The sequence below is a fragment of the Mirounga angustirostris genome, unplaced genomic scaffold (genome assembly GCF_029215605.1).
Source record: "Mirounga angustirostris isolate CCGP_5_RB_7025 unplaced genomic scaffold, mMirAng1.0.hap1 SCAF_1, whole genome shotgun sequence".
Classification (NCBI taxonomy): domain Eukaryota; kingdom Metazoa; phylum Chordata; class Mammalia; order Carnivora; family Phocidae; genus Mirounga; species Mirounga angustirostris.
The window spans coordinates 81,631,416-81,648,465 of NW_026991709.1; the positions used below are offsets into that span (position 1 = coordinate 81,631,416).

Sequence of the window (17,050 nt, forward strand, 5' to 3'; positions counted from 1 at the left end):
TAGTTATGCTCTGGCAGGAAAGGATTTGATAAGGTTACTTAAGGTTTTTTCACAAGATTAACTTGGGGGGGCGCCTGGGTGGCTCAATTGGTTAAGCGACTGCCTTCGGCTCAGGTCATGATCCTGGAGTCCCAGGATCGAGTCCCGCATCGGGCTCCCTGCTCGGCAGGGGGTCTGCTTCTCTCTCTGACCCTCCTCCCTCTCATGCTCTCTGAATCTCATTCTCTCTGTCTCAAATAAATAAATAAAATCTTTAAAAAAAAAAAAAGATTAACTTGGGGAGTCAAGCCTCATACTGTAGCAACTAAATAGATTCAGAGGGAAAGACGTTTGAGAAAAACTGTCAATATAATACTGCATGTGAGTAATATTGATGCTGGCACCTAGTAAGGCCCAAACTGGGTGGTTTATTTTCTGCCCTCTGCTGCCTTCTCCTGACCAAAGGGGAGACGTGCAGGCCGCTGCTGACAGCGCGGGAAAGATTTCCCCAGTCTGTTACCAAGCAAAACCAGCAGCCAACGCAACTATCCTCAACAAATTATCTACCAAGCACTCCCTTTACTCCCTCTCCCAGCCCCTGCCAAGATCCCCAAGTTTTGAAACATTATCTCCAGACAAGGCTTGTTTATTTAAAAAAGACTGACACACATATATATATATATATATATATATATTTTTTTTTTTTTGAGAGAGAGAGAGAATGAGAGAGAGAGCACATGAGAAGGGGGAGGGTCAGAGGGAGAAGCAGGGAGCCCGATGCGGGACTCGATCCCGGGACTCCGGGATCATGACCTGAGCCAAAGTCAGTTGCTTAACCAACTGAGCCACACAGGCGCCCCAAGACTGACTTATATTAAGTCAAAATCAAAATGAGATACAACTGCACATCTTTTAGAATTGCTAAAAACAAAACCCTGAGAATCCCAAGTACTAGAAAGGTGCAGAGCAACTGAAACCCTCATACTCTGCTGGCGGGAATGAATGGTCCAACCACACCGGAAAAGAGTTTGGCGATCTCTTACACAATTAAATATTACGCCATACAACCCAGCCATCCCACTCCTGGGTATTTACCCAACAGAAATGAAAATATATGTTAACACCAAGACATACTATATGATTCTATTTCTATGGTATTCTTGAAAAGGCAAAACTACAGGGACATAAAGCAGATAAGTGGTTGCTAGGGTCTGGAAGTAGGGTTATGGATTGACTATAAAGGGACATGAGGGAACTTTATGGGATGATGGAACTGTTCTGTCTGATAACTGGTGATCACTATACAACTGAATATGTTTGTCAAAAATCATGGAACTATACACCTAAAAGGGTGAATTTTATTGTATATAAATCATATCTCAATAGATCAGACTTTTAAGAAAGGCATGTCCTTTTTAAAAAATATTTTATTCTTTTTTTAAAGTAAGCCTCACACCCAACCTGGGGCTCAAACTCACGGGACTCAAACTCATGACCCCAAGATCAATAGTCACATGCTCTACCAACTGAGCCAGCCAGGCACCCCTAAGAAAGGTATGTCTTACCATTTTCCTTTGAGTTATTTAAAAGATGTACATGCGAATACACCAACATTTCATTTAGTAGGATATCAATCATTGCTGCTGCACTGAGTGGGAGATGGAAATTTTTTTTTCTTTAAAAAAAAATTTTTTTAAAAGATTTTATTTATCGGGCGCCTGGGTGGCTCAGGTGGTTGGGCGTCTGCCTTCAGCTCAGGTCATGATCCCAAGGTCCTGGGATCGAGTCCCGCATCGGGCTCCCTGCTCAGCGGGGAGCCTGCTTCTCCCTCTCCCTCTCTCTCTCTCTGTCTTTTATGAATAAATAAATAAAATCTTAAAAAAAATAGATTTTATTTATTTATTTGACCGAGAGAGACACAGCGAGAGAGGGAACACAGGCAGGGGGAGTGGGAGAGGGAGAAGCGGGCTTCCCGCTGAGCAGGGAGCCCGATGTGGGCCTCGATCCCAGGACTCTGGGATCATGACCTGAGCCGAAGGCAGACGCTTAACGACTGAGCCACCCACGTGCCCCTAGAATGGGAATTCTTAATGGATTAATTCGCCTCTGGCCTTTTTGCAGGCAAGCTTACCAGTTCCTTTAGACTTTATGAAATCTTGAAGCTCTCTCACAGACAACTCATTTTCTGTGTAGAACCATACCTATGCCCTGGAGAGTCCAGACTGGGACCCGCTGAGCAAGTTGGATCCCAGAAAGCCCCAGAAAGACTGGGGTTTTCTTGCCCGGGAGATTCTCCCTCACCTGCTCTCTTAAGGTTCACCTGTTTGTGGCCCAGGCAGGCTATAGGGTGGAGAAAACACAGCAACCCTAATCCAACCGCTTTTTGTCTCCCTCTCCTAAGCGTCTGTCAGTTCTCGCCCTGTTAGAGTCCCTCTGGTATAATAAGAAATATACTTGGGTTTTGTTCCTGGCAAAAAACTCCTCAAACCCTTGGAATCTCCTGAGTGACAAGAGTGTCTTTTGTCGTGCATAAGAAGCCCTTTTGAGTTTATTCTTTTTTTTTTTTTAATTTTTTTTTTTTAAGATTTTATTTATTTATCTGAGAGAGAGAATGAGAGAGAGCACATGAGAAGGGGGAGGGTCAGAGGGAGAAGCAGACTCCCTGGTGAGCAGGGAGCCCGATGCGGGACTCAATCCTGGGACTCCAGGATCATGACCTGAGCCGAAGGCAGTCGCTTAACCAACTGAGCCACCCAGGCGCCCCCTTTTGAGTTTATTCTAATGAGATGATTTGGGGGGCTCTAGACAGTGTCAGGATGGGGCTGGTCACCAGAAAGACCAAGAGATCAGAGGGTTGGAATTTTCAGCCTTACTCACCAGGCCTCTGGGAAGGGAGTGGGGAGTGGAGGAGGCTGCAGATTGGCTCTATAAAAACTCGAACTATGAGGGGCGCCTGGGTGGCTCAGATGGTTGGGCATCTGCCTTTGGCTCGGGTCATAATCCCAGGGTCCTGGTATCGAGCCCCACATCGGGCTGCTGGCTCAGCGAGGAGCCTGCTTTTCCCTCGGCCTCTGCCTCTCTCCCTGCTCATGCTTTCTCTCTCTCTCTCTGTATCTGTGTCTCAAATGAATAAATAAAAAATCTTAAAAAAAAAAAAGATTAAAAAAAAAAACCTCGAACTATGAGATTTGGTGAGTTTCCAGGTTAGTGAATACATCCACTTGCTGGGAGGGTGGCACATCCCAGTTCCATGAGAACAGAAATTCCTATGCAGGGGACCCTTCCAGACCTCACCCTGCACACCTCTCTATCTGGCTTTCCGTCTGTATCATTTATACTATCTTTTATAATAAACTGGTAAACGTAAGTAAATGTTTCTCTAAAAGTTCTGGGAGCCACTCTAGCAAATTAATTGAACTCAAGTAGAGAGTTGTGGACATCTCTGATCTATAGCCAATTGGTCAGAAGCACAGGTGATGACCTGACCTTGTGACTGACATCTGAAGTGGGGCGTGGGGCAGTCTTGTGGGACTGAGCTCTTGACCTGTAGAATCTGACGATATCTCCAGGCAGAAAGTTTCAGAATCGTGTTGATTGCCTGATGGTGCTGAAAAATACACCTCAGAGCCTCTCTCTGGAGCTTGCAACACCCTCCAATGCCCAGCCCTACCATCATCCAGCCTCCTGTCTGTCTTTCATCCTGCCTGGCTTCCTGCTCATTACTCCATTCAAAGGCCAACTCCTCTAGGAAGCTTTCTCTCACATGGGCTTGGACCTTGGCCAAAATCCCAGTATTGCTCTTAATAACCCAACTTTTGTGTGCCTTGGTTTCCTCATCTGTCAAATGGGATGCCAATAGGAATTTTTCTCTTAGGATTGTTGTGTGCAATGCTCAGCACAGAGCCTGGCATATGATAAGTACTCAGTACATGTTGGCGGGAATCTCTTTCTCCCATACATGCATATAAGCACTTTGTACCTTTGTTTATGGTCATAAAATAAAAATGACAAGAGGGAAGACTTCTCCTGAGGTTGGGCTTCTATGTCAGTTTCTAATTATTACCTCATAATGATACGATGATAGCTACTATGCATTATCAACCATGAGCAAGTGAGTCCTTGACATATACAAAGTCATTTATTCCTCAAAGTGACAAGGTAGGTGTTATTATCTGAATTTACAGGAACCAGAGTCAAAGTGTCAGAGCATCACTGAGCCTCCATCTGGCCCATGGCATTGCCCCAGTGGGAGCTGGAGAAAAAGGGGAAACCCTTGCAAACAATGCTCATGCTGCTTGTTTGTGCTGTGGGTAATAGTCTTTTGTCTCCGACTCAGAAGTCTCCTGTTTTCTGCCAGCAATCAAACTCATTAGCTTGTCGATGAAATCCCAGACTTGACACCTATGACATAACCAAAGTGAATTTATTTTAGTTTCCCAAACAAGTCATGCCCTGAAAGACATCACAAATACTATTCTCTCTGCCTAGATCATTTCAGCCCTTCTCTTCTTTTGGTCACCTCCATCAGTTTCTCTGGGAAGCCTTCTCCCCTGCCTCCCGTTCCCCAACCCTCAACTGTGGTGTTTCCCCCTCTTCTAAGCTCCCACAGAGCCTTCCGTTTCTTGGCTCATAGCACTTCTCACAATGTGTTGTAATTGCCTGTTTATTTACTTGCTCCCTTCTCCCCCAGTAGAGCAGGATTTCTGTGAGGTCGGAGATAGTGTTATCCAAAATACATCCTAGCACATTGCCTGGCATACTAAAGGTGCTTCATAAATATTTATGGGATGAATACAGTACTATTACAGTGATAAGCATAAAGCAGTATAAAAGCGTAAATGGAGGTCATCTAAATCAGACTGGAGGTCTCGAAAGGCCTTAAAGGAAACTAAAATATGTCACCCCAAAATATGCCTCTTTGACATAAAAATTATTTTGAGCTGAAGGCAATTAAGAAGCGGTAAATCCTAAAGACAGGGAATATCTCCTTTCCTAGAAACACTCTCAACAGCCCAAAGACCAGAAACCAGGCACCAGAGGAATCTGCAAACAAACCTTGTTAAATTAACCCAGATCTTTCTCATTAAGGAAGATAAGGACTACCTAGCCCTAGTTGGACTAACCCTAACCTGAACCTCACTGTCAATTCTTCACAAATTATTGTTTCTTTATCTAAGATATAAAACCTTCCTGCTCTGGTCTCTTCTTCAGATCTTGGTTCTCTTGTGAAGACTCCCATGTATATGTAAAAATAAAATAAAATTTGTATGCTTTTTAGGGACGCCTGGGTGGTTCAGTCGGTTCAGTGTTTGACTCTCGATTTTGGCTCAGGTTATGATCTCAGGGTTGCAAGATGGAGCCCCAGGTCAGGCTCCACGCTCAGTGGGGAGCCTGCTTGAGATTCTTCTCTCCCTCTGCCCCTCCCCTGCTCGCATGCACTCTCTCTCCTAAATAAATAAATAAATAAATATCTTTTTAAAAACCTCTCTATGCTTTTTCTCCTGTTAATCCTTGTCAGTATAGTTCTCAGACCTGGCTAGGGATCCCCAAGACAGTTGAGGCAAACTTTTTCCTCCCCTACAGCCTCCTAGGAAAGGACAACTGAGGTTGGTCTGAAGGACAAGTTGGTTAGGTAGGTTGAGTAGGGAGGTAAGAGAGGGTGTTTCAGACAGTGAGAGTGGTCTATGAACTCGGACAGGCAGGTGCCTTTAGGAAACTGCTAATCATACAGTCTAGCTGCAGCTAGGGTCGGAGGGCGGGTTGGAGTGGCAGGAAATAAGGCTGCCTGGCAGGTAGGCAAGGGCTGAATCATGAAGTTTGTATTCCATCTAGAACACAGACTTTGATTCCAGGTTTGGACTTTAATGTTAAAGATGAGAGGCACATTCTCTTAAGTGTGTCATAACACGAAACGGTGAGGGGCACCTGGGTGGGGCTCAGTCCGTTAAGCGCGGCACTCCTGATTTTGGTTCAGGTCATGACCTCAGGGTCCTGAAACCCAGCCCCGGGAAAGGGCTCTGCCCCGGGCCTGGAGCTGGCTTGGGATTCTCTCCCCCCCCCCCCCCCCCCCCCCCCGCCCCAGCGCTTTCGCTCTCTAAAAAATAAAATAATAATAACAACAACATAAAATGGTCGATGCATTAGAAAAAGAAATAATATAAATACAATGATGCAGCGGTTCCTCCACTCACTCCTCTCTGAGCCTCTGTGAACAGTGGTGATTCTATCCGCCTCAGGTGTTTGGTGAGGATTAAATGCAATAACTTAGGTGAAGTGCTTGCTACGTGGCAATACGAAATAAATGCTAGTTTTCCCTTCTCTTTTTCCTCTGGACCTCCTCCGCAAACTGGGTGGAGGCCGGGGCGCTCTCCTGCGCCCGCCCCAGGCCCGGGCTCCGCGGGGCAGGAAGAACGCCCTCGCGGCCGCCGGGTGTGTGGAGACGCGGCTCAGCCGGGCGTGGGGGCGCTCTAGGCTGCACCTCGGCGCTCTATGGTTCCCCCCCCCCTTCGCCCCGGAAGTAGTTCCGCGGCAGGGGTTGGTAAGGTCGGGCCATGGTGGGGCAGAGGTTGGGAAGATGGCGTGGCGCGGCTGGGCACACAGAGGATGGGGCTGTGGCCAGGCGTGGGCTCAGCCGGCGGGCGGCCGCAGCTGCGAGGAGCTCCCTGCGGCCCTGGCCCCGCCGCGACTGCTCGGACGCAGGTAATGACCACCGCTCCGGGCTGCTTTTCCTTCGGACCCTCAGCTCCGGCAGAGCATCCTCGGGGGCGCAGGCCGTGCGGGCCTGTGGGGCTGCCTTCTCTCACCCGTGTCCTGACCCGTCTCTTCCTCTCTCCGTCCCGCTTTCCCCTCTCGCCTTGCCAGTCCTCGCTTCTCGCCGTGCCACCGTGCCCCGAGCCGGGTGCCCAGTGACCGACCCCGGCGCAGCTTTCCGCGAGCCCGCGCTGTCTGCCCCTTTCCCCTCGGGATGGACGTGAGGGGAAGGGAAACTAGTCTCTGAGGGCTCATTGCGTGCCACGCCTCATTAATCCCGCCAAGAAGGTATTGGGCCGATTTTTTAAGTGGAGCAGTTACGCAGATGATAGAATGGCAGAACTGATTCTCTGTTTTTATAGACCTGTGTTCTACTACAAGTTATCTTCTTTCGCGTTTAGAGAACGAAGGGAAGACGGAGTCACAGGGCTTTTGCCTTCTTCAAAGTCGTAGGAGAGCTTTTCTGTTGAAGAATGGAGACCGTGGAATATTTAGTTTCCGGATGGTTTGGAAAGAAAACTATAGTACTGGTTTTCCCAAGTAGAAGCTGTATGAAGAGTATGCTCTATCAGTATTTGCTGCTTTTGTTAATTCAATTCTAAAGAGAAGAGAAAAATCCCTCAGCTGTCCAAGATTTTGATGTGTATTTGACTTGAAATTTGTTCCTGTTCTTTAATCCAGAGTTTCAGCCTTCCCGGTTTCTGAGTTGGGTCCAGATGCCTGAAATCCCATCTGATTGATGATAGCAAGTTAAGGTAGAGTGTTCAACAGAGGGGCTAGCCAGTGGCAAATAATTGAGGCGCCAGTATGGTGGAGCCATTGCTTAATTTTAAGAATCACCCGGAGCGTTTGTAGAATATATTTCCCAGACTCCACCCTAGTTCTGTCAACTCAGAAGTTGTGGGGCGGTGGGAGTGGAAGAACCTGTAGTTCTTGCAAGCATTCCAAGTGAATTGGATTAGGGATTTGTGAAAACTTGCATACATTATAGCATCACTTCAGGATACACCTTAACTTGGAGCTTCAGGAACTATTCTTAAACTCCTGGGGAGATGGAGAATGAGGTCAGGTGGAGGTAGTGATAGATTTCAGTGGTCCAGATTCCATAATTTATTCCAAATCCCAGTCAAAATTGCATGGTTTGAGGGGGAGGAAAAATGAATATGGCTATCAGGAAGCAACAGGTGTGATAATATTAAAAATATGTGTTAGGAAGGGAAAGCAAAGGAAAAATAACTTGATTAATGAAGAGTCTCCAGTAAAAAGTGGAGACCATTTGAAAGAAAACAAATGATGGTGTGATATTGATGATTAGCACCTATTTTTTTTTTTAAGTTTGCTGTTTGCGGAGTTTGAAAATGACATTTTTATGGTTGCATAGAAAAATGTGCATTAAAAGAGAATGTAGGTAAGTAAGCCTGAAAAGCATATGCCTGCTCACCTCTGGAAATAAGCACTTAAAGTTAATAGGAAGAATGAGTTACCTTGTATGTAACTTTATTTGGTCTGCTTTGACTTCTTGTGGTTCTAAGATTAGTATACAGAAGAATGAAGTTAGAGATAAGGTTAAAAAGCAGAGTTCTGGGCCCAGTCCTTTTGATTCTGATGTGATAGGCCTGAAGCATGGCTGAGAATTTGCCATACAGGTAATGATACAAGAGTTCTGTAAACTATGGCAGGCCTGACGCAGCCCACCAGCTAAAAATGGTTTCTACGTTTTTAAAGGGTTGTAAAGCAAAACAGTATGTGACATATGTGTTCTTCAAAGAAACTAAAATATTTACTAGCTGTCCCTTTACAGAAAAAGGAAAAAATCTCAGTCTCTTCAGAAGCTTTACCATTATCAAATTTCTGGTGGCACTTCAAAGAAATGGTTTAGGCTTAAAAGAAGCCTGCATAATTTTAGTTGTATGGAGCTATCTAAGAGAGTAGTTGGTAGTTCAGCTATTTTCCTTGTTTAAATTACCATCTATTAACTCCAGATGGGTTTTAAGAAAATTTTGTCATGCAAGTGTTTATGTAGAATTCCCGTCTCCCCTAAATACGTTTATTTTCTTTTCAAGTGGAATGAATCTGTTGTATGTATGCTTGGATACATGTTGTCTCCATTTGAACATTAGGCCATTTCTACTTAATTTATTCATGAAAATCTTTAGAAACATAGACATTAGTGCTGACTTGTATGTATATCCTAAGTTGCACTGTTAAATTCGCAAGACTGTTTTCACTCACCATTAAGCCAACTAATAGATATGAGTTTTTCTATTTAAAAGTTATGGGATCATGTTAAAAAACTGACCTATAACAATTGTATGGCCAGTAGTAACTTAGGTTACTTTGAGCACATTGAGCACATTAGACTGCTTTCACAAATGACTGGTATTGGCGAAAGGACCAAAGCAGGCAGGCCTGTCTTCATGAGTTGGTATATACCTCTAATGACCCTCTCCTCCCATTCCACTCTCTGCTTGCACCGTCCGTTTTATCATGTTGTTTCTCTTTGTTTTCTGAACTTATTTCAGGTAAGTGATTTATTGTCTTTTTTCTTTTTTAGATTTTTATGTATTTATTTGAGAGAGAGAGAGAGCAGGGTAAGGGGCAGAGGGAGAGACAGACTGCCTGCCAAGCAGGGAGCCCTCTGTGGGCTTGATCCCAGGACTCCAGGATCATGACCTAAGCTGAAGGCAGACACTTAACCATCTGAGCCACCCAGGCACCCCTGAATCATTTATTTTTCCATCTTTTGCACCGATATGAATGAGTAAAGCTAAAGAACCTAAGCTTGTAAATATGACCTCAAACATTTGCAGTTAGAAAGGTTTATCATGCTTTTCCTTGTTTTTGCATTTTAAGAAATGTAAAACAAAAGCTCCATAAGGGCAGAATGTACCTTGTCATATAATGTTTGATGAAGTACTTCATCTAAAAGCGTTTTTGTAGTAACAAAAAACCCAACTCTAACCAACCCTAAGCAATTAGGAAAATTTATTGGTTTATGCAGTTAAAAAGTCCAACAGTAGGACTGGCTTCTAATGAGGCAAGATTCGGTGTTTCAGATTGTCACCAGGATTCCATTTTTCTCCATGGCTTGGCTCTGCTTCCTAAATGTTGGCTTTATTCTCTCAGTGTGCTCTCCTTGTCGTAAGATGGCTGTCGGTAGCTCTTGGGGCTATATACTTCTAGGTTCACATCCAGCAGAAGAAGTTTCCCAGTATTACAAACAAAATATTGAAATTCACTGGACCAGACTGGCCTGATTTGGGATATGTTGCCATCCTCGAATCCCTTGAAGTTGGCAGGGAGTGGGATCTGTAGGTTGGTTAAAGCCAATCAGGAGCTTGGTGTGCTTCCCCCAACCAAATGGCTGGAAATTCCAGTGTACTGTTAGGAGAGGGGGAAATGGACGTGGATGCTGGGAGTCGGTGAGAAACTCTCAGTATTGTCAGCCCTAATGAAACTTTTGTGTTTGAATTCTTTGTTACAAATCCGAATTCTTGTTAGTCCTAGTCAGGTAGGATTACACTCTAGATAACCATTCTGATTTAAGTAGAAATTTTGTTAGGGATTCGGTTCTGGCTCCTTGCTATTGAAAGTGGTTTGTGAGCTAGCAGTTTAGGCATCATCTACGACAGGAGTGGCGAATTTATTTTGTGAAAGGCCAGATAGAAAATGACAGGGCCACATATGGTCTCTGTCACATACTCATTTCTTTTACTTTAAATAACTCTTCAAAAATTCAAAAACCATTCTTAGCTGGCAGGCCAGATCCACCCTGCAGGCAGAAATTTGTCAATTTCTGAGCTTGTTAGAAATGCAGAATCTCTCCCCGCTTTTCAGCCCCTACAGCATATGAATGTGTGCTAGGTAATAGGAATAGGTGTTCAGTGAACCAATACATTGTACTTAGTTCTATCGAAAAGTTGTGTGTCCAACTGTAATTCCCAATACGTATATATATTCTTTTTTTATATGTATATATTCTTAATATATGTATTCTGCATCTGACCTTAACCCTGGGGCCAAAACTTGTATAATATATTCTCAGTGTCCTTGGCCCCACATTTCTTTCTAAGGTAAATATTATTTTAGGCAAAAGGTCTGGCTTTGCTTCAGGTTTAGATTTCCGAACTGCTGGTGTGTTTATGTTCCTTTTCAAACATTGCACTTCAGAATTTTAAATGAGTTGATGAACTGTAGAAGTAATATTTCATTAGAACTGATTGAATACTTGTCTTCTATTATTACACTGTTGGCAGTATAGTCTCATCCTTCACATTTCTTGGTCTAATAAGAAAAAAAAAGCCAGAAAACAACACTTAGTTACAAACTTGGTCTTTAAAGGGAACATTCGGGACACCTTGGTGGCTCAGTTGGTTAAACATCTGCCTTCGGCTCAGGTCATGATCCCAGGGTCCTGCTCAGTGGGGAGTCTGCTTCTGCTGCTCTCCCTGCTTGTGTGCTCATGCTCTGTGTCTCTCACTCTCTCTCTCTGACAAATGAGTAAAATCTTTAAAAAAATAAAGGGGGGGCACCTGGGTGGCTCAGTCGTTAAGCGTCTGCCTTCAGCTCAGGTCATGATCCCAGGGTCCTGGGATCGAGCCCCACATCAGGCTCCCTACTCTGCAGGAAGCCTACTTCTCACTCTCCCACTCCCCCTGCTTGTGTTCTCTCTCTCTCTGTCAAATAAAATCTTAAAAAAAATAAATAAATAAAGGGAACATATTCATGTTACTTTATGTCACACCTTTGTTTTTTGGCCCAAAGTGGTGGTGTTACTTTATTTATTAACCTACCTCTGTGTTACTTTGAATTGTTTAATAAAAATTAAATCCCCCCAAAATAAAAATTAAATCCAGTTGCAGAGGATTAACATTTACCACTTTAAAGGTGTTACCAGTTAGTAATACATTTGGCTGTAAGTAAATTTACTGTTTAAATGAGGGGGGATAGTTAGCATAAGATGATGGAGGTAAGTGGCTACTGTCTTTGCTCAGTAGCTCAAAAATATCAAGGTTAGTATTTGAATCCCTTGGCCTTTCTCTTGGCATTCAGGATGACTGCCTGAAATCTAGGCATTACATTCCTTATTCAAGGCAAAAAAAAGAGGGGGTATGACATTGCTGATATGTCCATTTTTATAGATAAGCAAATCTTTCCGAGAGGTACATAAAAATTCTTAAGTCTCTCATTTTGTCAGAACTCTGTAATATGGCCACCCTGTGCTATAAAGGAGGCTGGAAAAGTGAAGATACTTACCTTTTCTAGCCTCTGCAGAAAAAGGCAAGAGAAAAAGAAATAGATACAGATTTGGGATTAGCTGTTTAAGTGTATTTGCTAAAGGATATTCATAATACTGGTAACAGGGCTGTGAAGGAAGTTCAGTCATTCAAAGGAACATTGGCTTTGTTTGAATAAGTGCATCACTTTTCAAAATAGATTTCCTTGAAAGGAATAGCACTTATTTGGAAGTATGAATTATGGATTATTAAAGTTTCAAGGCAAATTACTTTATTGCCATCACCCATCCTCACCATGTGACTTCTGAGAGTTGAACTGTGGAGTGGACTTAGTGTTGAAGAAAGAGCATACTAGGCAAGTAATAGTAGTAATAGTCACTATGCCATTTTTCTGAGTTTCAGTTTTTTTCCAGATGCCTACTAGACACCACCTGGGTATCCTACAAATGCTAACAATACTTTATTTTGTGTAAGTATTAAGTGTATAGCCATGGATTCTGATGAATGTATGCACCTGTGGAACCACCACCTAAAGATAAACGTTTTGCTCAGCAATGTTTTTGAGCTTCATCCATGATGTATGATCAGTAGTTTTTTTGCTGAGTAGTACTCCATTGTGTGAATATACCACAGTTTGTCTTTTCCCCGTTTGACAGGAATTGAAGTTCTGGTTTTTAGCTATTAAAATAGAGCTGCCATGACCACAAGCATTTCAAACACTGCCCAAGATGGAATTCTTCATGTCTTATCTTCTAATTTCCTGTTTTGGTGCCTCTGATTTCCCTTGTCCTGGTGAATAGTACCGCCTTCCTTTCAGTTATTCAAAATAGAACTAACAATCATTCTTGACCCCCTTCTTTTTTCTAACAGATAATTATTGACCTTTTCTTTATTAGGGGCTGGGCTTGGTGATAGAGATACAGTGAATACTAAAGTAATTGTCCAGTTGTGGTACAGGCAATAACTTACATAAGTAAAAAAGTCTATGCAGGATGCTTTGGGACTCTAGGAGTACAAAGGAGGCACCCACCCTGGTTAATGAAGGCTTCCTGGAGGAGGAGAGAAATGAATTCTCAGGGGTCACAAGAGTGTTAACAAAGGGGTCTACCAGAACAAAGGAGTAGCACTGCTGAGTTGATGGGAGGATGAAAAATTATTGTGGGGTTTAAAGCAGGGGAATGATACTTCATTTGTGTTTAATAAAATGTGGAGGATGAATTGAAGTGGGGGCAATACTGGAAGCAATGAGGTATGTTAGGAAAAAGTAGAGTATTCCAGGTCAGAAGGGATGAGCTGAGTTGTATGGGAATTTGGGAGAGATTTTTGGCCCTCTGAGAAGGCATTTGAGGAACTATTGAATGTTTGAGGAAGACTGATCTAAGAACAACATGCAACATGTTAAAATGTTTGGAGTTACGTAAGCTGTGATCCAGGCATGAAGTGAGGGACAGGAATGAAAAAAAATTTTTATTTGACAGAGTTGGTTTTTAATTGGATGGTAAGAGTAAAGGAGAGAACACCCAAATGAAATCTAGATTTTTAACCTCAGTGATTAAGTGTGGTCCCTCTGAAAGACTGAGGAAGTCAGGAAATGGAGCTGTTTGTAGAGGAGGAGTTTCCTTTTGAATATATTGGTTTTAAAGTATTTGAGAGCATATCCAAATGGAAATATTCAGTATATAGTTGGAAATACAAGACCAGAAGATTGAGGTTAGGACTAAAGAAATATATTTGAATCATTTACTTAGAAGTCATACAGGCCACAGAAATACAATTATTCTTTTATTCAGCCCAAGTGTTGGGGGGCCTGTCTGATTTCTGCTTCTAAGGAGCTTTGAGTTTAGGAGGATGTTATGTTTAGAATACGATGCGAACAAACAGGAAAGGGCCTCTACTTTGTCAGTTTAGGGGAAATTTTACAAAAGAAAATTCATGAATTTATATGGGTTGAGTTTGAATGGAGAGCATGTAAAGGAACTGTTAGAGCCTTTGAGCATATCTATCACTAAGGGATAGGTGAAAGGAGAAGCCATCAGGAAAGTGAATTTGAAGACTAGGGAATGCAATCTTACAGGAACTAGGTAGGGCTGGTAAGTGTGATCAGTAGTGTCGAATGTTTTAAGGTCCAGCTATGAGGGCTCAAAGCAACAAAACCCTTTACAAAACATTTGGTGGGTGTCCCCAGAACTGAGTGAAATAAATAGGGGGAGAAGTAGGAAAAATCCATCAACTTAGAATGGCAGTACTTCTATAAAAGAAAGCAATTTGAATTTGGAGCGACTTTGAGGATAATACATTTAAATGTTTGATAATACTTACATTTAAGTGTTTGTTCTGGAAATGGACCAAACTTCAAAATAACAAAGCCAGTCTGTGCAAATTCAAACTGACAACTTAAAGTTCTCCAGCTTTTTACCAGACTACACACTGTGTGTGGAGGAGGGATACAGATGATTTTGCTGATTGATACGCAGTTAACAGCCCAAACAAGGTCCCTTTAAAGTTGCCATAGTTTGTGTGTCCCTGTCCCCTTTTCTAGAAGGGCACAGTTCAGTGTTTTGACTTAGAATCCTAGCTGGGAGTAGGCATGTTGGCTTCTTTGGGGCTATAGGGTGAGAATAAACTGAGATGTTGATGGTGCAGGCCAAAGAGTGAGGCTCGTGGAGGTTGATGTTTGCAAGATGCAGCTGTTGCTAATCTCTTATTTTCCCCTTAAAGGTTTAACTTTTTTATTCAGCAAAAATGTGGATTCAGAAAAGCACCCAGGAAGGTTGAACCTCGAAGATCAGACACAGGAACAAGTGGTGAAGCATACAAGAGAAGTGCTTTGATTCCTCCTGTAGAAGAAACAGTCTTTTATCCTTCTCCCTATCCTGTAAAGACCCTTGTAAAGCCCTTGTTTTTTACTGTTGGGGTAAGTGCTTATGTCACTAGGAGTTACCTACCTTGCTGCTGTAGTGGTGAAATATTGTCTTACGAATTTGAGAACATGAATTTAATAATTGCTATTATTGTTACTATTTTTTAGAGTGCAAATGCACTTGCGCGAGGTGGGGAGGGGTGGAGGGAGAGAATCTTTTTTTTTCATTATTGATACTGTTTTCTGTTTTTTTATTTTTTTATTGTTATGTTAATCCCATACATTACATCATTAGATTTAGATGTAGTGTTCCATGATTCATTGTTTGTGCATAACACCCAGTGCTCCATGCAGAACGTGCCCTCCTCAATACCCATCACCAGGCCAACCCAACCTCCCACCCCCCTCCCCTCTAGAACCCTCAGTCCGTTTTTCAGCACAAGTCAGGAAATGACAGATGTTGGCGGGGATGCGGAGAAAGGGGAACCCTCCTACACTGTTGGTGGGAATGCAAGCTGGTGCAGCCACTCTGGAAAACAGTATGGAGATTCCTCAAAAAGTTGAAAATAGAGCTACCATATGACCCAGCAATTGCACTACTGGGTATTTACCCCAAAGATACAAATGTAGTGGTCCGAAGGGGTACGTGCACCCCGATGTTTATAGCAGCAATGTCCACAATAGCCAAACTGTGGAAAGAGCCAAGATGTCCATCGACAGATGAATGGATAAAGAAGATGTGGTATATGGGCACCTGGGTGGCTCAGTTGGTTAAGCGACTGCCTTCAGCTCAGGTCATGATCCCAGGGTCCTGCGATCAAGTCCCGCATCGGGCTCCGTGCTCTGTGGGGAGCCTGCTTCTCCCTCTCCCACCCCCCCCGCTTGTGTTCCCTCTCTCGCTGTGTCTCTCTCTGTCAAATAAATAAATAAAATCTTAAAAAAAAGAAAAAAGATCTGGTGTATATATATATATATATATTTATATATATATATACATACATACAATAGAATATTATGCAGCCATCAAAAGGAATGAGATCTTGCCATTTGCAACAACGTGGATGGAACTGGAGGGTATTATGCTGAGCGAAATAAGTCAAACAGAGAAAGACATGTATCATATGACCTCACTGATATGAGTAATTCTTAATCTCAGGAAACAAACTGAGGGTTGCTGGAGTGGAGGGAGAGAATCTTAAGTAGCCTCCACGCTGAGCATGGAGCCAGTCACAGGGTTGGATCTCACGACCCTGAGATCATGACCTGAGCTGAAATCAAGAATGAGAAGCTTAACCTACTGAGCCACCCAGGCGCCTCTAATAATTGCTATAAGAATCTGGTTCACTTATGTATGCCCTGGAGAAGAAACTTATGGGCCTCTTACTTGGGATAACATTTCATGTGATTTTTTGAATTTTATTTGAAAATTTCTAGCTGTAAACAGGCCCCAGGGTACAGTAAAGTTAATAAATCGTTAAATACTGTTTTCACCTAATAAGGTTTCACTATGCCAGATGTTCCTGTTCCTTCTCTTGGTTTTGTAAGAAGCAATGAAAATGAAATACTGTCCTTGGAACTATGTGTTGATCTCTTCCTCTTTTGAATTTATTTTGTGATATATTAATTTTATATAGTTTACAGGCTGTGCATTTGGATCAGCTGCTATTTGGCAGTATGAATCACTGAAATCCAGGGTCCAGAGTTATTTTGATGGTATAAAAGCTGATTGGCTGGATAGCATAAGACCACAAAAGGAAGGAGACTTCAGAAAGGAGGTAAGGATAAACATGGCTTTCTTTGTTCTAGTTGATCACAAGTTTTGAAGTCTGGTTATTTGTGAAATGTTAGTGATTGATAACATTTAGATCAGGAGATACGAAGTTACTGAACTTAATCTTCTTTAGAGTCATTTCATTGCAGTGAGTATCAGTGCTTTGTATGTCTGGCAATACTGTACTTGACGGTGTTCTAAGAAGCTTGTCCCTCTGTCCACCTGTATCAAAAATCACTGTGGATAGTTGCTGAAAATTAATGTGTTGGGGTCTCTGTAAGCCCTACTAAAGTTTAAGGGCTCCTGTTTTGCATTACCTTGCTGGAATATTTTAGAGTACGTAGTAGAATCACAGGCGGTTTTTCGAAGCACCTATGCCTTAGGTGTAGAGATATTATGTGGATTTTAAAAAGCTTCTCTGTGACATGATGTTTACATAGCTCTGATAAATAC

At 42.7% G+C, this 17,050-nt stretch overlaps 1 protein-coding gene and 1 long non-coding RNA gene across 7 annotated transcripts in view; one reads left to right on the forward strand and one right to left on the reverse strand.

Annotated features, from left to right (window-relative positions):
* Positions 1-4,094: 4,094 nt before the first annotated feature.
* LOC135363600 (uncharacterized) lies at positions 4,095-6,430 on the reverse strand. 2 transcript variants are annotated; one of them, XR_010409425.1, is made up of 2 exons: positions 6,145-6,430; positions 4,095-4,380 (listed from the first exon to the last, which is right to left on the reverse strand). It is a non-coding gene; the product is annotated as an uncharacterized LOC135363600 (long non-coding RNA). The 2 variants fall into 2 exon arrangements; XR_010409426.1 differs by having other exon boundaries at positions 6,171-6,419.
* Positions 6,431-6,501: 71 nt separating this feature from the next.
* The window catches only part of PARL (presenilin associated rhomboid like), a 47,870-nt gene continuing 37,321 nt past the window's right edge, over positions 6,502-17,050 (forward strand). For 2 of the 5 annotated variants that reach the window (XM_064584564.1, XM_064584567.1), the window contains exons 1-3: positions 6,503-6,678; positions 14,685-14,880; positions 16,461-16,601. In XM_064584564.1, coding sequence (XP_064440634.1) covers positions 6,554-6,678; positions 14,685-14,880; positions 16,461-16,601 — 462 coding nt within the window. In that variant the 5' untranslated portion in view covers positions 6,503-6,553. Of the gene's footprint in view, positions 6,679-14,684; positions 14,881-16,460; positions 16,602-17,050 lie in introns of all 5 variants that reach the window. The other 3 variants (XM_064584558.1, XM_064584555.1, XM_045903278.2) reach the window with 3 other exon arrangements.